Genomic DNA, 22,730 nt, shown 5'->3' with positions numbered 1-22,730 from the left:
TTGATTTCTAATTTGATAGCGTTATGATCTGTGAAGATGCTTTGCAGTATTTCAGTGTTTTTAAATGTATTAAGGCTTGCTTTATGGCCTGACATATGGTCTATCATGGAAAATGTTCCATGTGCACTGGAAAAGAATGTATATTGTGCTGTTGTTGGATGAAGTGCTCTATCGATGTCTGTAAGGTCGAATTGGTAGATTGTATTTAGCTCTTCTGTGTCATTGTTGAGTTTCTTTCCAGTGGTTTCATCTTTCATTGAAAGTGGTGTATTAAAGTCTCCCACTATGACTGTGTGGAGTCATCTATTTGCCTTTTCAACTCTTTTAAAGTCTTATTTATGTATTTTGGGGTTCTTTCATTGGGTCCATAGATATTTATTATGGTTATATCTTCATGTTCAATTGATCCTTTAATCATTATATAATGTTCTTCCTTGTCTTGTATGGTGGTTTATGTCTTAAAGTCAATTTGATCAGAAATTAATATGCCACTCCTGCTCTTTTACGGTTGCCATTTGCTTGATATATCTTTTTCCAGTCTTTGATTTTTAGTCTTTTTTTGTCTTTGTCTCTAAGGTGTGTCTCTTGTAGACAGCGTATTGATGGATTTTGTTTTCTTATCCAGTCTGCAACTCTCCATCTCTTGAGTGGTGCATTTAATCCACAAACATTCAGTGTAATTATTGACAAGTATGAATTTGTTGCTGTTATTCTGTTATGTGGTTTTTCATGTTGTTGCTGGTTTCTTTGTTCCATATTATTTTCTGTGCTGAGCTCTTTATGTTTATGAATCATATTATCATTTCCTTTGTTGCTGCTGTTTTAATATTTGCGCTTGTCCTCTTTTTTATTGTGATGTGAAGGTTTATCATTTTCCTTTGAGGTTACCCTGTGATTTATTATTTTCTCCCCGAGTTTATAACAGTCCATTCTATCTTGCAAGTCTCTTGACTTCTTCACCATTTAGACGTTCTGTAACTATACAGTATTTTCCCTCTTTTTGGTTTGTAGTTGTCCTCACTTGCCAATTGATGTCTCTGGTTCCCTGTTTACAATCTTTTAAGCTTATTTTACTTTGGATATGTCCAGAGCTGTGGTTTTTGGGTTATGTCATCTTGTGTATTAATGGTCAGTTGTTGTTTGCTATTTTTGGTTCTCTGATCAAAGGACTCCCTTTAGTATCTCTTGTAAGGTTGGTCTGATTTTAACTAATTCCTTTAATATCTGGAAATCTCCTAATTTCACCATCCTTTTTTGAGGGGCAGTTTTGCTGGGTATATAATTCTTGGTTGAAAATTTTTCTCTTTCAGGGTTTTATAAATCCCGTCCCATTGCTTTCTCACTTGCATGGTTTCTGCTGGGAATCAGAGTTTATTCTTACTCGTTGTCCTTTTTAAGTAACTTTTGTTTTTCCCGTGCTGCTTTCAGGGTTCTTTCTTTGTATTTGGTTTTGATGAGTTTGATGATGATATGTCTTGGTGTTTTCCTTTTGGGGTCTATCCTATTTGGGGTTCATTGGACTTCCTGAATGGATATATTCTCATCTTTCATCAGATCAGGGAAATTCTCCTCCAACAAATCTTGGAAAATTTTCTCAGTGGTTTTATTTTTCTCTTCCTCTTCTGGAATTCCAGTGACACATATCTCATTCCTTTTGATGGTATTCCACATGAACCTTAGGCTTTCTTCATTTCGTTTTGATCTTTTTTTTTCTGATTGATCCCTTTTCAAAGAAATATTCAAGTATATTTCTTCAATCTCTAATTTTGTCTTCCATTGCATGAAGTTCTACTCCTTTGCCCTTTCAATGTGTTGTCTAATTCCAACAATTCAGTATTAATCTTCGGGATTTCTATCTGTAGATTTAACATCATTTCTAATTTTTCATTTATTTTGTCATTTTGTTCTTCTATTTTCTTCCACAATTCTTCTAGGGTTTTGTCTGTGTTTTCCTTGTTCTGTCTCTCAATCCTTTGAAGATACTTAAATATAATTCTTTTGAATTCCTTATCAGACGTTCCAATGCTGCTGCTTCTTCCGGGTTGTCTTTTGGATCTGTATCGTGCCCCCTTGTTTCTACCACTTTTATCTTGCTTCTTTGTGTGGACTGTGATGGTCTGTTGTCTCTCAGACACCATTGTGTTATTGTATTTAAATTTGTGTTAACTGTTTGTGAAGAGCAGCCAAGGGTAATTCAGGCTCTTCTTGGTGGTTGTTTATCGGTAGGCTGTTGGTGGAGAAGAAAGAGGTTGCTCCCACTCAGTAAGTAAAGCTGCAGGATGTGTGTGTGTAGTTGTGTCATATGGGGCCTGTTGCTGTCTTCCACTCTGTTAGACAAAAATAACAATTGAGTAACCATCAGAAAGGAGCTCTGGTAGCACAGTGGCTAAAGCACTTGACTGATAACCAGAAGGCTGGCGGTTCAAACCCACCAGCCACTCCTTGGAAGGAAGGTTGGGAAATCCTACTTCCGTAGTGATACTGCCTCCGAAACCCAAGGAGGGGTCGCTATGAGTCGGGGCCGACTCGACGGCACATAACAACAACAACCATCAGAAAAGTAAAAGCACATGAACAAAAAATACACTGTGTAATCATTCGCATAGGAACAGTAACCATAATAAGAAAAAAGAGATAAAGAAGAAGGAAAAAAACACCCTGCAATATGTGGGGAGAGGGCAGTAAGAGAAAAAAAGTAGAGAAGGAGAATAATGAAGAACAAAATGGGAAAAAATGTAAAAAGAAAAACAAAGAACGCCGGTAACCATGAGAAAGAAAAAAAAATTGCAGCCACTAACAGGGATAAGAAAAAAAACTGAAAACTAGAACCTGGGAGGAGAAGAATAAAGAATAATAATAAAAAAGACAAAAGTGATAATAATAATGGTAGTTTTTAAACAGACAAAAACAAACTGAAAAACCGAAAAAAAAATAAAATCGGGGCAGGGCGAAGCAGGGCACCCAGCCTCTGTCTGAGCCTACAGACTGGGAGGGAGTTCCTGCCAGCCCAGAAGGTGGGTGGGATTGAGGGATGGCCACACCTCTGTTCACCAAGAGAGTGTGGGGTATAAGAGTAACAAGGGGAATGTTGCACCTTTTCATCTTCTGGGTCTGGAATGTCCTTGGGATTCCTGGCAAGTGGAGCCCATTCTTAAGTCCCTGGAATCTGGGAGAATGCTGTCTCTTTAAATACCCAAAGTGGTCAAGCTGCTTGTAAACATTCAAAATGGCTACACCCTCTGGAAAGACAAAAGTCCGCAGTTCAGCCCGCCATCCTCTTCACTGCTTTTCCTTTTATTCCCCAACCACCAGATCTCTCTTCTGTGCAATCCCTGGCTGCCATGGCTGATTTTTAGGTTAATTCTTACGTCCTAACAGCACTCGGCAATATCCCAGCTTTCTGTGCCATCAGGATTGCCGCCAGACTACAACTCTGTATTTCTCCTTTTTTGGTGTTTTCATGCAAATTCTTCTGCTCGTTGGAGTTTAGTCCACTTCTATATCCTTCCCTCCACGGCTCAGGGTTCCAGAATTATCTTATGTATCTGTGTTAATTGGTTTCCCTTTTCTTTGTTGAAGAGGGTCTGTGCAGTCTTTATGCCTATTCCACCATCTTACTGGAACTCCCCCAAGATAGCTTTTTCTTAGCTGTGGTGTAAGCATGCTTCTCTGTGGCCTTGGATTCTGCCTTGCTCAGTCTAGTGTCACTAAGCTCTTTTAGCTCTGCTTATTTATAGGTGCCCAAAGAGCCATTCCGCTCCACCAGTAAGCCTCTTGCTTGAAAGCACTTAGCTTTCTTGCTTTGTGGATCAGGAATCTTGCTAGTCTCTCTCTGCTTGTCTCTTGGTTCTACTACCTCTTCTTCTGCTGTCTTTCTACTGTCTCAGTGTAGAGATCTAGGACTAAGGATGTGTTCCACTCCCAGTTCTTCTCTCTTGATGGTAGTGTGATTCCCCCTTCTCGCCAGTGGGATGGGTCATTTTAAGCCTGGTGAGATGGCAAAACTGACCGATCCCTGCATTAAGATTCAATATGCCTTCTTCATACAGTTCCACCCCTGCAAGGGTGCCATGTATCTTATTTATATTATTAGGAAGCTAGCCAATTCCCTTGGTGGGGCACAAAGCACCTCACATTTACATAGTTATACCCAGTGAAAAAAGTCACAAAGACCATGGCTAGAAGAGCCATATTTAAATAGGTAATTGTTCCACAGAGACTTTGTTCATTTTTCTTTCTTTTGTTTTCTTCCTCTTCCTCAGATTGGATTATCTTACTTATCTCTCTTGAAGTTGCTGATTCTTCCTTCTGTCTGCTCAAATCTGTCATTGAGTCCCTTTAGTGAGTTTTTCCTTTTAGTAATTACACTTTTTAGCTCCAGAATTTCTATTTGATTCCATTTTATAATTTGCATCTCTTTATTGATACTCTCTATTTCTTGAGACATTGTTCTTCTGTTTTCCTTTAGATCTTTGCCCATTGCTTTCTTTAGTTTCTTAACCACATATAAGGCAATTGATTTAAAGTCTTTGTCTAGCAAATCCAATATCTGCTTCATTAGGGATGATTGCTGTTAATTTTTTCTGAAAATGAGCCATTGTTTATTCTTTGCATGCTTCATAAGTTTTTGTTGACAAGTAGATATTTTTATTATTATAATGTGGTAAGTTTGGTCATCAGATTTATCTCCTCTTAGGTTTGTTGTTTTTGCTGCTTGCTGTAGTTTTTTAGTGACTTTGCTGAACTAATTCTATACAGACTATATTCTTTGTGTGGCCATGGAAATCTGTGCTTGGTTGCTTAATAGCTAATGATTGGACAGAGATTTCTTTTAATGCTTTGAACCAGTAAGTCTCCCTGTCTGTGCTGAGAGGCTCTGTGAGCATATTGGGGCATGTCTTCAGTGCTTTGAAGGCAGTTTGTAACTCTGTGTTAGTTTTCACTTTTTGCTTACACAGAGCCCTCATGGCCAACCAGAAGTGAGACTTTGGGGCCTTTTCAGATCTTCCTGTGTATGTCTGTGGCCTTCTAGAGTCCCAGGAATTTGTGAGGGTTTTCAAAGCCTCATGTAGACATCTCATTTCCTAGTTTTTCGTTTAAGTTTCTTCGTCAGCCTCTTGTTAGCCCCAACTATTACTTCCTCAAGTAACTGCAGCTGATGTTTTTTTAGCAAAAACTTTGGGATAGGCTTGTTCACACAGAAGGAGGTCTGTTGTTGTTGTTAGGTGCTGTTGAGTTGTTTCCGTCTCATAGCGACCCCATGCACAGCAGAATGAAACACTACTTGATCCCGTGCCAACTCCATGATCTCTGCTATACTTGAGCCCATCATCGCAGCCACCATGTCGATCCATCTCATTGAAGGCCTCCCCCTCTTTCGTCGGCCCTCCACCCTACCAAGCATGACATCCTTCTCCAGGGAATGGTCCCTTCTGACAACATGACCAAAATAGGTGAGACAAAGTTTGGCCATTTTCGCTTCCAAGGAACATTTCGGGTGCACTTCCTCCAGGACAGATCTGTTAGTTCTTTTAGCAGTCCTTGTTTCTTTCAGCATTCTTCGAAAGCACCACAACTCAAAAGGATCAACTCTTTTTTGGTCTTCCTTATTCATTGTCCAGCTCTCACATGCATACGAGGCAATTGGAAATATCATGGCTTGTGTCAGGTGCACCTTAGTCCTCAAGGAGACATCCTTGCTCCTCAGGAAGGAGGTCTGAGTTGCTTCAAATAAAGAAGGTCCATGAGAATAGAACTTTTTAGGAGGCTAACAGACAGGTCAATTAATGGTAATTCCCTGGGAATAGAGCTTTTGGTGAGCTTCAAATTCATTTTTACAGCTAACCATAGTTGCAAGGCTGTTGATTTTCAAGATTATCATAGAGATGGGGAGAAGAGGGATAGGATTAGGGCAAGCTAAAATGCCCTAAAGCTTGCTGCTTTTATGGAAATTCAACTTTTTTTTTTTTTTAAATTCCCCCCAATAAACATGCTGCAAGCCTTTCTTAATTTCCAGAAATCTGAGGAAGTTGATAATGACGATTTCTGCAGTGCTCTCATTTCTCCCTCTCATGGAGGGAGCAGGTTTTTGATAGTCCTTAATCGATGCTTCCTCTGTAGTTTCTTTAAAATAAACTTCTTTTCATTAATGTAAGTTAATTCATTTTGAACCTTTTTTTTTTAAAATATGTATTTTTATTATTTAAGAAGAAAGATTATTTATCTTTTATAACTAAAGGAATCCAAGTTTCTAAATATCTTTGATTTTTGTGATACTGGTCTCATGATGGTGAATTTCTGAAATGACCATATAAGGTTACCTGAATTAGGAAAGGCAACATGCTACTGTTTATCACACAAAGTTGTTATCAGTACAGAATTCCGTCTTTATTGGTATGTTGGATTTGTGGTATATTTGATATGATGAACCCACTTGAATGAATGCATGTTCACTGTGGGTGATCCTGATTTGTTCAGTTGCTGCTCTTGGCACAGTATTGGGGTTCAATATATATTGTCTGATGAATAAAATTCTAAGCAACTGCAGATAAGTGGAATAGCATAATTTTCTAGCTTTATGTTATTTTTGTTATTAATGTACTTTATACAGAGTGAATTTGAAAGTGAAAAGAAAGCTGCTTTGCATGTAAAGAAGGAAGTACATAAACATGGGAGTGAGCCAGCACAGTCTCCTTCTCAAAAGGAGGTAGTATCCCTGCCTCTGCAGCTTCAGGAGAAGGAGCACCACATTCAGCAGGTATGTGCTTCTCCTTCATTGATTTTGAAGGTACAGATGTGTCTGAGATTATTTTTAAAGATAGTCCCAGTATATAGATTATTCAGAGTTCTACATATTATAGGCCTTTGCCATAGTTGTAGTAGTCCCACTACTTACTTTGTCTGACCTCATCATCATGAAGGATCACTAGATTCAAAATTAATGAAAAAGCAATCAGTTTTAGTTTGTTTGTGAATGAGTGTCAGGCAGTGTGCTAATCAGCAAGCATAGAATTTTCTCCTTTGACAAGTTCCTTTTCCATTGTACAGGTACCTCAGTACACTGAGGCCCTGGAGAGAGTCAATGAGTTTACCAAAAGTCCATACCTACGTAGTGGCAGAAACAGGTGGTCTGGCTTTAAACTGCACATGGATATGTCTTACTTAATTTGATAGGCTCAAACTCACTGCCATTTAGTTGATTCTGATTCATAGCGACCCCATTGGGTTTCCAAGGTTATAAATCTTTACTGAAGTAGATTACCTCATCTTACTCTTGGGGAGCAGCTGGTGGGTTTGTACTACTGACCTTCTGGTTAGCAACCAAATTCCTTCCCCTTTACACCACCAGAATGCCTTTAATTTGATAGGCTATAAAAGTTAAAATTCCAGTGGTCAGGAAAGTGTGTATTTGTAGAGTCAATAATCAACATCAGGTCAAAGGGCACGCTTCCAGGTGCAGAAACTTCTCTTGCTCTGGGAGCCAGAGGTCATGTGCAGTTGGGAGAGGGGAGGGGAATTGTGTAGCAAGTGGGAAAGGGTACCAGGGCTGAGAGAGTCAGATACTGTGCTACCCTAACCTGGTGGGAACTTCATGAGGGAGAAAGAGGTTCTCTCATGTGTTTCTCAAACTTTTTCTTCAAAGTACTAGCTGTTTCTGCTATGAGACAATATATGAACTTCTTAAAAAAAAAAACCCTCTTACCCTGTAAAATCAAATACTAAAAATAATGAGTCATGGGCAAAACAAAGTTAGAGGTATATCATTCAAAATCTTTTACGTTTGTAACTCAAGTACTAATAAAAACAATAACAATTCTAATAAACTCACCGCCGTCAAGTCAGTTCAACTCTTAGTGACCCGTCCTTGGGTTTCCAAGGTGGTATCTCTGCAGAAGAAGATTGCCCAATCTTCCTTCCTAGAAGTACTCAAAACAAAACAACTCCCTGCTATCATGTGTTTGAACCGCTGACTTCTGGTCAGCCAAATGCCTTAACCATGACACCACCAGTCCTCCTTAAAGAAACATTAAATTCCTAATTAAATTCTAAAATAAATATAGTCATTTGCTTTTAAAAAGAGGCGGGGATGGTAGCTTGATATAGAAGGAGGTATAAGAATGAGAATTCTCAAGGAGAAAAGAGCAAACTGCGCAAAGAATGTAGGCAAGGTCCATGGTTAACATTTGGAGATTGGGCCTCAAAAAAATGGCGTCCACCTTAGAGGATCTACTTTGAGAGTGGGCCTTGAACCTGGAGCTTTTCCTGCTTCCACTGAGTTCAGAAAGCCGAGCTTTCTGTGGCTCTTATCTGATTACCCAGAGCATGGATGCATGGGATGGAAACATCCCTCCCCTGAGCCCCAGGGGAACACTGGCATCATTCCTCTGTTAACCACAGTGTACCCTGTGGCCAGACAAGGTCCCCAACTGCAGCGAAGAGTGGACCCTCATTCAGACAAAACAGGCTCTTTAAATAAACTCCTTCTTAAACTAAAAAATCCAAACTCATTGCCGTTGAGTTGATTCTGACTCTTAGAGACCCCTCCTTGGGTTTCTGAGGTGGTATCTCTATGGAAGTATATTGCTCAATCTTCCTTCCTTAGAGTGGCTGGTGGGTTTGAACTGCCAGCCTTCTGTTTAGCAGTCAAATGCCTTAGGCACTGTACCACCAGAGCTTTGAAATAATCATACAAGTCTCTTTAAAATGTACATGTTCAGTTAAAATAATGACATGAAATAAGTCATTGTGGTCCACCATCCTCTTCAGTACCGTGAAAGACCTGAGTGTCGCTTTTCAATCTCATTCTTCTCCTTCCCTGATAGAGGTTAAGTTTTTAAATGCATATAGAAGTATTTGAGGTGGGGGAGTTGATTAAATTTTTTCCTATGTGATTAACCAAAACCTCTCTATTATAGAGTCCCTCCTCTGCTGCTCTCAAGTGCTTAGTTGGTCGTGGGTTTTGGGTCAAAATCTCATCTGTGTGTGAGTACTCTCTGGCCACTCTATTATGTTCCTTTATTCAGTTCATGTATCCTTATGCAAATGCTACACAGTCGAAATGGCCATAAATCTTGTTGGCTTGTGACAAGGTTGCCCATCCTTGTTTTTCTTGAGTGTTTTTGTAATTGCTGGCCCTTTCATCTTTTATAGGAATTCGTTTGAAATTACATTGAATCTGTAGATTGCTTTTGGAGGAACTGAAAACTTTACATTTCTTGAGGAATTCTGTCTAAGATTTTGAAATAAATCTTTTAATATACATTCTTAGCCAGTCAATAAAGTTATAATTTTCTTCCCATTGATTATGCATATCTTTTCATAGATTTTTGTTTAGGTACTTGAGATTTTTACTTTCTATTGAATTTACTGTCAAGCTGATTGTTAATTGGAATATAGAAATGCAGCTGACTTTTGGTATTGGCCTTAATAGGAATGGTTTCAAATTTTATTGTTAAGAAATACTTAGAAAATTGTAGATGATTCTTTTTTTCAGGTTAGGGAATCTTCCTTCTGTGACTTACTTGTGAGGGATTATCATCATGAATAGATATTTCATTTGCTTTTTCTGCTTTTATTAAGGTAATGTTTTTCTAATTCAATCTACTAAAGTGGTGAATCACATTGATTTTTCTAATATTAAAACAACCTTATATCTTTGTGAAAAATCAGTTTGGGCATGTTTTTTGTATTGTTAGATTTGATTTCCTAATGTTATATTTAAAAGTTTGCATCTATGTTTTTTAGTATGATTGACCTGTAAATTCCTTTTTTTATTTTGGGGGGACGGGAGATCCAGACTCAAAAGAAATGAGGACTATCCCCCATCTTATTTTTACTGTATGGTAGAATTTATGTAATATCTGTTCCCTAAATGTTTAGCAAAAACATTTAAGGTGAAACCAGTCTGCACTTAAAGTTTTGTTTGTGAGAAGATTTTAAAGTACCAATTCAATTTTGAAAATCTTTTTTTGCCCCCAATTTCTGTGATTTGGGTTTACAGAGCAAATTCAATTTCCATACCTCAGTTCATATATATTTTATTTCATGACAATGACTCCAATTCCCCACAGTGTAACAGCTCTTTTCCCACTTCCTCCCCATAGTTACCTCTGCCCTGTGCCCTTCCCTCCCATGCACTCCCACCCCCCAAGCTGTCTCCCTGTGGAAACACTGTCCTTCTGTTCTCCCACTATTGATCACTCCAAGAAGTGTATCTACTGGATATAAATGTTCACCCCATATGCCTATCTGTTGTTTGGCTGGAAGCCCCAAGAGTGAGTTCAGTTTCAGGCCTGAAGGGTAACTAGGGACCATAGTCTCAGGGGTCTCACCAGGCTCTATCAGACCAGCAAACCTGGTCTCTTTTTTTTAATGATTTTGAGTTTTGTTTCATGTTTTTCTCCCACTCTATCTGGGATCTCCCGCACCAATCCTTCTCTGAGTGGTTGACAGTGGTAGTTGGGCACCATCTAGTTCTTCTGGTCTCTTGGTCATATAATCTGAGGATTGCATGGCCTACCAGTCCCTTGGACTAACTGTTTCCATGTGTCTTTGGTTTTCTTCATTCTTCTTTGCTCTGGATGAGGAGAGACCCATTGTTGCATCTATATGGCTGCTTGCAAGCTTTTAAGATCCCAGTTGCTACTCACCCAAGTAGGATGTAGAACAATGTTTTTGTAGTATGTTATGCCAATTGAGCTTGATGTCTTCTGTGACCATGGCCCTGAGCCCACAGGTCCAAATATTCGCTTCATCTGGGTAGCTGACTGTGACCAAAAAGGCACCACAACCTTGCCCCTTGACTCTGCTATACACCCAGACATTCTTATAGCACACGCAGATAAGCATGTAGAAACACTGTCTGCTAACCCTACACATTTCCCCCTGCCTAGACATGCCTGATTGTTTGACTCGTCTACCTATCCATCCACGCATAGATCAGTGCTTGCCATCACTGAAAATGTAGTACCGTACATGCAAAAGGGTTCATCTTTGTTGTCTGTATCTCCTGTGTTCCTCTCTCTCTGTCTTCCTCTTCCTTAGTGCCACTTTATTGATTACTTGTGGTACATTGCCCTTCCCTTCACACAAATCAATACTTTACCTATCTAACAGTGTTTCCTCCCTTCTCCTTGCATCCTTGGTAACCAACAAAGAAAGCTTTCTTCCATATATAAACCTTTCCTTGACTTTTTACAATAGTGAACTAATACAATATTTGTCCTTCGGTGATTGGCTTATTTCCCTCAGCATAATGTCCTCCAAGTTAATCCATGTTATGTGGTGTTTTGCAGATTCTACGTTATTTTATTTTTTTTCTTAGTGTTTATTATTCTTTCTTATTCTTTAGTGTTGCATCATATTCTGTTGTGTGTATGTACCATAGTTTGTTTATCCATTCTTCTGTTGATGGGTACTTTGGTTTTTGTGAATAGTATTTGCTATTGTGAATAGTATTGCGATGAACATGGGAGTGCTCATAACTGTTCCTATCCTGGCTCTCATTTCTTTTCTAGGATATATACCTAGTAATGGGATTGCTGAATCAAATGATACACCTAATTCCAACTTTTTAAAGAATCACCAGACTGCTTTCCACAGTTGTATCATTTTCCAGTCCCACCAGCAGTGTATGAGTCCCAAACTCTCCACATCCTCACCAGCATTTGTTCTTTTCTTGTTGAACTTTGCTTTTACTGCTGGAGTGAGATGCTATCTCGTTGTTTTAATTTGCATCTCTCTAATGGCTAATGCCACCACCCCTCTGTCAATGTGTTGTATTATGGTGGCTTGCATGTTACTGTGAGGCTGGAGGCTATGCCACTGGTATGTGAAATACCAGCAGAACTACCCATGGTGGACAGGTTTCAGTGGAGTTTCCTGACTAAGACAGACTTGGAAGAAGGAAGGGGCCATTTGCTTCTCAAAGAACTGGACAGTGAAAACCTAATGAATAGCAGTGAAACACTGTCTGATACATTACTCAAAACTTTATGAACAGCCCTTGAACATGATCCGATATAGTGCCAGAAGATGAGCCCCTTACATCTGAAGGCACTCAAATTGAAACTGAGGAAGAGCTGCTGCCTCAGAGCAGAGCCAGCCTTAATGATGTGGATGGAGTAAAGCTTTTGGGACCTCCATTTGCTGATGTGGCATGACTCAAAAAGAGGAGATACAGCTGTGAACATCCATTAATAATTGGAACATGGAATAGATGAAGTATGAATCTAGGAAAATTGTAAGTTGTCAGAAATGAAGTGGAAAGCATAAAGATTGATATCTTGGGCATTAATGAGCTGAAATGGACCAGTTTTGACCATTTTGAATCAGACAACCATATGATCTACTATGCGGAGAATGACAAAGAGGAATGGTGTGGCATTCATCATCATAAAGAATGCTTCAAGATCTATTCTGAAGTGCAGTGCTGTCAGTGATAGGATAATATCCACATGCCTACAAGGAAGACCAGTTAATACTACTATTATTCAAATTTATGCACCAAGCACCAAGGCCAAAGACGAGGAAATTGAAGATCTTTTCCAACATCTGCAGTCCGAAATTGACCAAATATGCAATCAAGATGTGTTAATTATCACTGGTGATTGGAATGCAAAAGTTGGAAACAAAGAAGAATCACCAGTAGTTGGAAGATATGGCCTTGGTGATAGAAATACTGCTGGAGATTGCATGATAGAATTTTGCAAGACCAATGACTTACTCATTGCAAATACCTTTTTTCAACAACATAAACGGTGGCTATATACATGGAGTTCACCGGATGTAGTACCCAGGAATCAAATTGACTACACCTGTGGCAAGAGGCAATGGAGAAGCTCAATATCTTCAGCCAAAACAAGACTAAGAGCTGACTGTGGAAGAGACCATCAGCTGCTCATATGCAAGTTCAAGTTGAAGCTAAAGACAATTAAAAGAAGTCCATGAGAGCCAAAATATCCCTTGATAATACCCCTCCTGAATTTAGAGACCATCTAAAGAATAGATTTGATGCATTGAACACCAATGACAGAAAACAGAGGAATTGTGGGATGACATCAAGAACATCATCTGTGAAGAAAATGGCCATTAAAAAGAGAGAAAAGGATGAAAAGACCAAAATGGATGTCAGAAGAGACTCTGAAACTTGCCCTTGAATGGAAACTAGCTAAAACAAATGGAAGAATTGACAAGATAAAAGAGCTAAACAGAGGATTTCAAAGAGCAGCTCAAGAAGACAGATTCATTTATTATAATGGAATGTGCAAAGACATGGAGTTAGAAAACCAAAAGAGATGAACGCACTCAGCATTTCTCAATCTGAAAGAACTAAAGAAAAAATTCAAGCCTTGAGTTGCAATATTGAAAGATTCTATGGGCAAAATATTGAATGATGCAGGAAACATCAAAAGAATATGGAAGGAATACACAGAGTCACTGTACCAAAAAGAGTTAGTCGATGTTCATTCATTTCAGGAAGTGGCATATGATCAAAAACCAATAGTATTAAAGGAAGAAGTTGAACCTGCACTGAAGGAATTGACAAAGAACAAGGCTCCAGGAATTGATGGAATACTCACTGAGACGTTTCAACAATCGATGCCACGCTGGAGGCACTCACTCGTCTATGCCAAGAAATTTGGAAGATCCATATTTGTAGCCATTCCAAAGAAAGGTCATCCCACAGAATGTGGAAATTATCAAACAATATCATTAATATCACAGGCAAGTAAAATCTTGCTGACGATAATTAAAAAACAGTTGCAGCAATATATTGACAGAGAGCATCCAGAAGTGCAAGCTGGATTCAGAAGAGGATGGAACAAGGGATATCATTACTGATGTCAGATGGATTTTGGCTGAAAGCAAAGAATACCAGAAGGGTGTTTCCTTGTGTTTTATTGACTATGCAAAAGCATTCGATTGTGTGGACCCTAATAAATTGTGGATAGCATTGAGAAGAATGGGAATTCCAGAACACTTAATTGCGCTCATGAGGAACTTGTACATAGACCAGGAGGCTCTCATTTAGACAGACCAAGAGGATACCGCATGGTTTAAAAATCAGGAAAGGAGTCCGTCAGAGTTGTATCCTCTCACCATACTAATTCAATCTGTATGTTGAGCAAATAATCTGAGAAGCTCGACTATAGGAAGAAGAATGTGGCATCAGAATTGGTGGAAGACTCATTAACAACCTGTGGTTTGCAGACAACCCAAGTGTGCTCGCTGAAAGTGAGGACTTGAAGTACTTGCTGATGAAGATTAAAGACTGCAGTCTGCAGTATGGACTATATCGCAGTATAATGAAAATGAATATCCTTACAAGTGGACAAATAAGAAGCATCATGATAAATGGAGAAAAGATTGAAAGTATGGAAGACTTCATATTACTTGGTTTTATAATCAACACCAATGGAAGCAGCACTCAAGACATCAGGTGATGTATTACACTGGCCAGATCTGCTGAAAAAGACCTGTTTAAAGTGCTGAAGAGCAAAGATATCTCTTTGAAGACTAACCCAAGCCATGAGATTTTCAATCACCTCATACGCATGTGAGAGCTGGACAATGGATAAGGAAGACTGAACAAGAGTTGATGCTTTTGAGTTTTGGTACTGGCGAAGAATACTGAAAGTACCATGGACTGCCAGAAGAATGAATAAATCTGTCCTGGAGGAAGTGCAGCTGGAATGCTGTTTAGAAGCATGAATGGCCAGACTTCGTCTGACCTACTTTGGTCATGTAGTCAGAGGGGACCATTCCATGGAGAAGGATATCATGCTTCCTAAAGTGGAGGGTCAACGAAAAAGGGGAAGGCCCTGAACAAGATGGATTGACACAGTGGCTGCAACAATGCACTCAGGTGTAGCAAGTATTGTGAGGCTGGCCCAGAACTGGGCAGTGTTTCATTCTGTTGTATGTAGGGTCTCTGTGAGTTGGTGCCAAGTCAACGGCACCTGACATCACCAGCAACAACAACACTGGCTAATGATCGCAAACATTTCTTTCTGTGTTTGTTGACTACCTGAATACCTTCTTTGGTATAATGTCTATTCATGTCCTCTGCCCATTTTTCAATTGGATTGTCTGTGTTTTTGTTGTTGATGTGTTGGAGTTTTCTATAAATTTTAGGGATAAGTCCCTTGTTAGATATGTTATTGCTGAATATTTTTTCCCAGTCTGTATTTTCTCTTTTTACTCTTTTGTAGAAGTCTTCTGAAGCACATTAAAATTTAATTTTTAGAAGGTGCCAGTCATCTAGTTTATCTTCTGCTGTTTGTGCATTTTGGGTTATGCTTGATAATCTTATTTATGCCATAAATTAGGGCTCTCAATTTTCCGATACTCTTTCCTTGATGAACTACACAGTTTTAGGTTTCACATTTCAGTCTTGGATCCATCTAGAGTTAGTTTTTGTGTGTGATATGAGGTATGAATCTTGTTTCATTTTGCTGCAAATGGATAACCAGTTCTGCCAGCACCATTTGTTGAAGAGACTGTCTCTTCCCTATTTAATGGATTTCAGTCCTTTGTCAAAGATCAGGTGACCGTAGGTGGATGGATCTATTTCTGGGTTCTCAGTTCTATTCCACTGGTCTGTATGTCTGTTGTTGTACCAATACCAGGCAGTTTTGACTACTGTGGCTGTATAGTAGCTTTTGAGGTCTGGGAATGTGAGACCTTCTACGTTCTTCTTCTTCTTCAGTAGTGCTTTGCTTATCTGAGGTCTCTTTCCTTTCCATGTAAGATTGTTGTTGTTGTTGTTATGTGCTGTCGAGTCAGACTTGACTCATAGCGACCCCTCCTTGGGTTTCCAAGGCAGTATCACTACAGAAGTAGATTGCCCCATTTTCCTTCCGAGGAGTGGCTGATGGGTTTGAACTGCCAGCCTTCTGGTTATCAGTCAAGTGCCTTAGGCACTATGCTACCAGAGCTCCCTTCCACGTAAGATTAGTGATTGGTTTTTCTATATCCTTAAATTTTAAAAATCTTACTAGGATTATTTATGTTTTCTGTTTCTTCCCTCAGTTTTGTTAAATTATTTATTTCACTTTTTTTTCTTATTCGGTTTTGCTAGTTTATTTGTATATTGGAAAATATGGGCTTGGCTAGAGAAATGACACTGAAGATCACGTTAGAGTTTTGCAAGACCAACGACTTAGTCGCTGCAGGTACCTTTTTTTCAACAACATAAATGGAGACTATACATTGTGGACCTCAGCAGATGGAATACAGGAATTACATTGAGTATACTGTGGGAAGAGATGATACAGAAACTCAATATCATCAATCAGAACAAGGCTAGGAACCCTGCAGAACAGACCATCAATTGTTCTCTCTTTTTTGTTAAATTGTGATTTGGGTAAAATTTATGGAGCAAACTCACTTTCCATACAGTAGTTCACATACACTTTGTCTCATGACATTGACTAAAATTTACCACAGTGCAACAGCTCCCCTCCCACTTCCTCCCGACAGTCACCTCTTCCCTATGTCCCTCCCTCCATACACTCCTGACCCCTGAGCTGTCTCCCTGTGCATAAACAGCCCTTCTTTCTCACATGATTGTTCTCTCCAAGGATGTACCTACCTCAGGTAAACGTTCAACTCATATGCCTGTCTTTTGTTTGGCTGGAAGCCACAGGTGTGGGTTCAGTTCCAGACTTGAAGGGCAGCTAGGGGCCATAGTCTCAGTGGTTCCACCAGGCTCTATCAGACCAGCAAACCTGGTCCCCCCCCCTTTTTTTTAAATCTCCAAATGATTTTGAGTTTTGTTCCACATTGTTCTCCCTCTTTATCCAGGATCTCCTACATAGATCTCCCTCCAGGTGGTTGACAGTGGTAGCCAGCCAGGCACCATCTATCTAGTTCTTCTGGTCTCATAGTTGTATAGGCTGTGTATTGCATAGTGTACCAGTCACTAGGACTAATTGTTTCCATGAATCTTTGTTTTTCTTCATTCTTCTTTGCTCTGGATGAGAGACCATCAATTTCTCATATGAATGTTCAAGTTGAAGCTGGAAAAAATTAGAAGAAGTCCACAAGAGCCTAAGTATGACCTTGATTATATCCCTGAATTTAGAAACCATGTAAAAAATAGATCTGACACATTGAGCACTAATGACCAAAGACAAGACAAATTGTGGATTGACACCAAGGGCATCATACACAAAGAAAGCAAAAGGCCATCAAAGAGACAAGAAACAAAGAAAGACCAAAAGGATGTCAGAAGAAACCCTGAAGCTTTCTCTTGAATGTAGAGTAGCTAAAGTGAATAGAAGAGATGATGAAATAAAAGAGCTGAATGAAAGACTTCAAAGGACAGCTTGAGAAGACAAAGCATTATAATGAAATGTGGAAAGACACGGAGGTAGAAAACTAAAAGGGAAGAACACACGTAGCATTTCTCAAACTGAAAGAACTAAAGGAATAATTCAGTCCTTCATTTGCAATATTGAAGTGTTCTATGGACAAAATACTGAACGGTGCAGGAAGCGTCAATAGAAGAGGGAAGGAGTACACAGAGTCACTGTAGAAAAATAATTGGTCGATGTTCAACTGTTTAAAAAAAAAAAAAAAACAAAACACTCCCATTGAGTTGTATCATTCTTATAGTGACCCCTCCTTGGGTTTCTGAAGTGGTATCACTGTGGAAGTAAGAATGCCCAACCTTCCTTCATAGGAGTGGCTGGGGGGTTTGAACCGCCAGGCTTCTGGTTAGCAGTCAAATGCCTTAGACACTATGCCACCAGGAGGTGGCATATGATCAAGAACGAATGGTATTGAAGGAAGAAGTTGAAGCTGCACTGAAAGAATTGGTAGAAAATAAGGGCCCAGGAATTGACGGAATACCAGTTGATAAGGTTCAACAAATGGATGAAATGCTGGAAGTCCTCATTTGTGTATTCCCTAAAAATTGGAAGACAGCTACCTGGCCAACAGACTGTAAGAGATTTATATTCATATTTGTGCATATTTCAAAGAAAGATGATCTAACAGAATGTGGAAATTATCACTATATCACACTCCAGTAAAATTTTGCTGAAAATAATTTAAAAATTAATTAATTAACTAATTAATAATTAAGTACATGACAGCAAATTGCCAGAAATGCAAACTGGATTCAGAAGAAGGCATGAAATGAGTGATATCATTGTTGGTGTCACATGGCTTTCAACTAACAGCAGAGAATACCAGGAAGCTGTTTATTTGTGTTTTATTGACTATACAAAAGTATTTCACTGTGTTAATCAAAACAAATGATCGATAATGTTGTGAAGAAGAATAGGAATTCCAGAACACTTAGTTGTGTTCCTGTGAAACCTTTAGAGAGACCAAGAGGCAGTCAAACAGAACAAGGGGATACTGCATGGTTTAAAATCAGAAAAGATGTGTGTCAAGGTTGTATCCTTTCACCATGCTTATTTAATCTGCATGCTGAAAAAATAATCTGAGAAGCTGAACTATGTGAAGAAGAAATATGGCATCAAAATTGGAGGAAGACTCATTAAATACCTGTGATATGAAGATGAGATAACCTTACTTTCTGAAAATAAAGAGAGCTTAATGTACTTACTGATGAAGGTCAAAGACTACATAGCCTTCAATATGGGTTATAACTCAACATAAATAAAATAGAAATCCTTACAACTGGAGTAATAAGCAACATCATGATAAATGAGGAAAATATTGAAATTGTCAAGGACTTCCTTTTACTTGGATCTGTAATCAACACTTATGGAACCATCAGTCAAGAAAGCAAATGATATGTTGAATTGGGCAAATCTGCTTCAGAAGACTTCTTTAAAACGTTTGCTTTTTAGTCAAGTTATCACTTTGAGAACTTAGATGCACCTGACCCAAGCCACGCAATTTTCAGTCGGGTTGTTGTTCAGGGTCCTTACCCCCTATTGCATAGAGCCATTGATTACAGCAGGTGGAAATGGGAAAGCAAACGAATTTCTTGAGTATTGATACTCAAGAGAGAATTGTTTTTAAAACTCTGTCTGCCCACGCAAAGGGGTAAACATGATTATGTAGGGAAATGGTGAGGGAGTTGAAGACCTCTTGGCCTGGCAGGAATATCTTTTTTCATTTTTACTGTGTTTGCTCCATACTTGACATGTCTCTGAGTAGGGTTGTCTTGCATCATAAACTGTGATCCTTGGCTGAAGCAGGCTATGGCATAAGGTCATATTTAAAAGAATCTATAATTAAAAAAAAAAAAAACCTAAAGAAATGAGCATCCATGAAGGTTTTAGCTATTCTGTTTCCTTAAAAGAAAGGGAAAAATAGCAAGTTAGTCATTATGATTCATGTCTGCTTTAGTCATGCCTGCTAGTTTGTTAAACTTCTGAAATTTTCAAAGGCCTCTTTGGCCTTCCACTGTCTCATATGCATGTGAAAGCTGGACAGTCAATGAGGAAGAATTGAAGCCTTTGAATTCTGTGTTGGTGAAGTATACTGAATATACCTTATGTATATGCTATGAATATGCTGTTAGATGGACAAACAAATCTGTCCTGGAAGAAGTACAGCCAGATTGCTCCTTAGAAGCGACAATGGTGAGACATCTCACGTATTTTGGACAGGTTATCAGGAGGGCCCACTCCTAGAGAAGGATGTCATGCTTGGTAGAAGATCAATGAAAAATAGGAAGACTCTCAATGACATGGATTGATGCAGTGGCAGCAATAGTGTGCTTAAACATAGCAACAATTGTGAGAATGTTGCAGGGTTGGGCAGCGTTTCCTTCTGTTGTACATAGGGCTGAACTGACTTGATAGCATCTATGTTTTTCATCTCACACCTCCACCCTAATTACCAAGTTTTAGCATTTCAGTCCAACCTAAGTATTTCTGTTTAATATTTTTTGTTATTTTTTTCTATTTATTTTCTTTGATTATATTTTGTTGTTCTTCATCTTTTAAAGTTCAGTGCTAAGGTGTTTAATTTCAGACATGCTATACATTTTCCTCTTAGATTTATAGAAAACTCCAACACCTCAATAACAAAAAGGCAAACAATCCAATTAAAAAATGGGCAGAAAAATGAACAGACAGTTCAGCAAGGAAGATATTCAAGCGGCCAACAAACATATGAAGAAATGCTCACGATCATTAGCTATTAGAGAGATGGAAATCAAAACAACAATGAGATACCACCTTGTTCCAGCACTTGTAGCAAAGTTCAACAAGACAAAAAATAACAAATGCTGGTGAGGATGTGAAGAGATTGGGACTATCATACACTGCTGGTGGGACTGTCAAATGGTACAACCACTGTAGAAAGCACTATGGCAATTCCTTAAAAAGTGGGAATTAGAAATAACATTTGACGCAGCCATTCCATTACTAGGTATATATCCTAAAGAAGTTAGAGCCATGACATGAACAGATACATGCACACCTATGTTCATTGCAGCACTATTTACAATAGCCAAAAGATGGAAACAACCTAGGTGTCCATCAACAGAGGAATGGATAACCAAAGTATGGTACATCCACAAAATGGAATACTATGCAACGCTAAAGAATAAAGTAGAATCTGCAAAACACCACATAATGTTGATGAACTTGGACGACATTATGGTGAGTGAAATAAGTCAGTCACAGAAGGAGAAATTTTGTATTACTCCATTATTGTAAAAGTCAAGGAACAGTTTATATATGGAAGGAAGTTTTCTTTGTTGGTTACCAGGGGTGGGAGGGGAGGGGAGGGAACATTGTTGGATAGGTAGAGATAAGTATTGATTTGCGTGAAGAAAAGGACAGTTTACCAAATGTGAGTGATCAACATGGTGGCATTGAGGAAGAAAAAGACATAGAGTTACATGGGAGGTACAGACAACAAAGATGAACCCTTTTGCACATACAGTACTGCGTTGTCAGTGAAGGCAAACATGGGTATGCAGGTGGATAGATGGATGGACAGGCTGAACGAATATGTGTATCTGTGAAGCGGGGAGTGTACCCAAGACCATGTATAGGGTTGGCAGACAGTGGTCCTATAAGTTTATTTGTATGATCTGAATTCCTAGGTGTATAGTAGAGCTGACAAGGGACAAGGTTATAGTCACTTCTTGGTCACAGCCAGCTACCCGGAGGGACCGAGTAGTTGAACCTGTGAGCTCGGGATCAACCAGTGAGCAGGGGACATCAAGCTCAGTTGGCATAACATACTACACAAAACATTGTTCCACCTCCTACTTTGGCGGGTAGCGACTGGGATCTTAAAAGCTTGCAAGAAGCCATCTAGATGCAACGATAGGTCTCTCCTTTTCCAGAGCAAAGAAGATTGAAAAAACCAAAAATTCATGGAAACAATTAGTCCTAGTGACTGGTTCTCCATGTGATCTGCAGCCTATACGACTATGAGACCAGAAGAACTAGATGGTGCCCGGCTACCAATGAAACCACTTGGAGGGGGATCTATATCTATGTAGGAGATCCTGGATAAAGAGGGAGAACAATGTGGAACAAAACTCAAAATCATTTGGAGATAAAAAAAAGGAGGAACCAGATTTGGTGGTCTGATAGAGCCTGGTGGAACCACTGAGACTATGGCCCCTACCCTAGCTGCCCTTCAGGTCTACAATTGAACCCATACCTGTGGCTTCCCGCCAAACAAAAGACAGGCATATGAGTTGAACATTTACCTGAGGTAGATACACTCCTTGGAGAAAACAATCATGGGAGACAGAAGGGCTGCTTATGCACAGGGAGACAGCTCGGGGCCAGGAGTGCATGGAGGGATGGACACTGGGAAGAGGTAATTATTAGGAGGAAGTGGGAAGGGAGCTGTTGCATTGTGGTAAATTTTAGTCAATGTCATGAGACAAAGTGTATGTGAACTGCTGTATGGAAAGTGAATTTTCCCTGTAAATTTTCACCCAAATCACAATTAAAAGAAAAAAAAAATTCCTCTAAGTAATGCTTTAGATGCAGCTTATGTTTTCATCATTCATTCTTTTTTATCCCATGTGTATTTCAATTATATTTTTGAAGGTTGAGTTTTTTCTTTAAATTTTGTTTTCATTAGTTGCTAATCTCATTGATTGTGTTCAGAGAATGAGTGCTATGTGATAACTGACTTTTTGAAATTTTTGTGATCAGTGTTCCTAAATATTTTGTATGTGTATCAAAAACAATAGCATTTCTCCAGTTGTTCAGTACGATGCTTTGTCTATGTTTATGCAGTCTTGCTTGTTATTTATGTTAAGATCTTTAATAATATATAATTTCTTTAGTCTACCTGCTCTGTCAGTTATTGGGCAGGGGTTAAGATTTAGCACTACAACATTGTTTTTGTCAATTTATCTATGGATTTCGTTCAGAATTTTATTCCACTTATTTCAGAAGTATCCATTTGGTGAGTTCAACTTTATGATTATCATATCCTCCTGGTGAACTAACCATATTATCACTGTGCTCCCCGTCAGTCTTTGAATGAAGAGAAGTCTCTCCCAGGGTAGTGTTGTCTACTTGGGCTTTAGCATCTCCATTTTTGAATCTTTCACTCTTGATTCAGATGCTTTTGGGGTCTTCCTTGCTGATGTTGAACTAGTGGCCTCCAGCACATGAATTTGTAGGCAGCACTCTTTTTTTATTTTTATTTTTTTTCATTATTGTGATTTGGGTGAAGATTTACAGAGTAAATTCACTTTCCATATAGCAGTTTACATATACTTTGTCTCATGACATTGACCACAGTTTACCACAATGCAA

General features: G+C 39.0%; 1 protein-coding gene across 1 annotated transcript in view; it reads left to right on the top strand.

The window, feature by feature from the left end:
- PCNT (pericentrin) overlaps positions 1-22,730 on the top strand; it is a 248,093-nt gene that overhangs the window by 54,653 nt on the left and 170,710 nt on the right. The window contains 1 exon segment of the mRNA XM_007948706.1: positions 6,611-6,757. Within this exon segment, the coding sequence (XP_007946897.1) occupies positions 6,611-6,757 (147 nt within the window).

The sequence above is a fragment of the Orycteropus afer genome, unplaced genomic scaffold (genome assembly GCF_000298275.1).
Source record: "Orycteropus afer afer isolate SDZICR_OR568_19922 unplaced genomic scaffold, OryAfe1.0 scaffold00219, whole genome shotgun sequence".
Taxonomy (NCBI): domain Eukaryota; kingdom Metazoa; phylum Chordata; class Mammalia; order Tubulidentata; family Orycteropodidae; genus Orycteropus; species Orycteropus afer.
The sequence above is the reverse complement of the archived record's forward strand: the minus strand, read 5'-3'. Positions and strand labels throughout refer to the sequence as shown.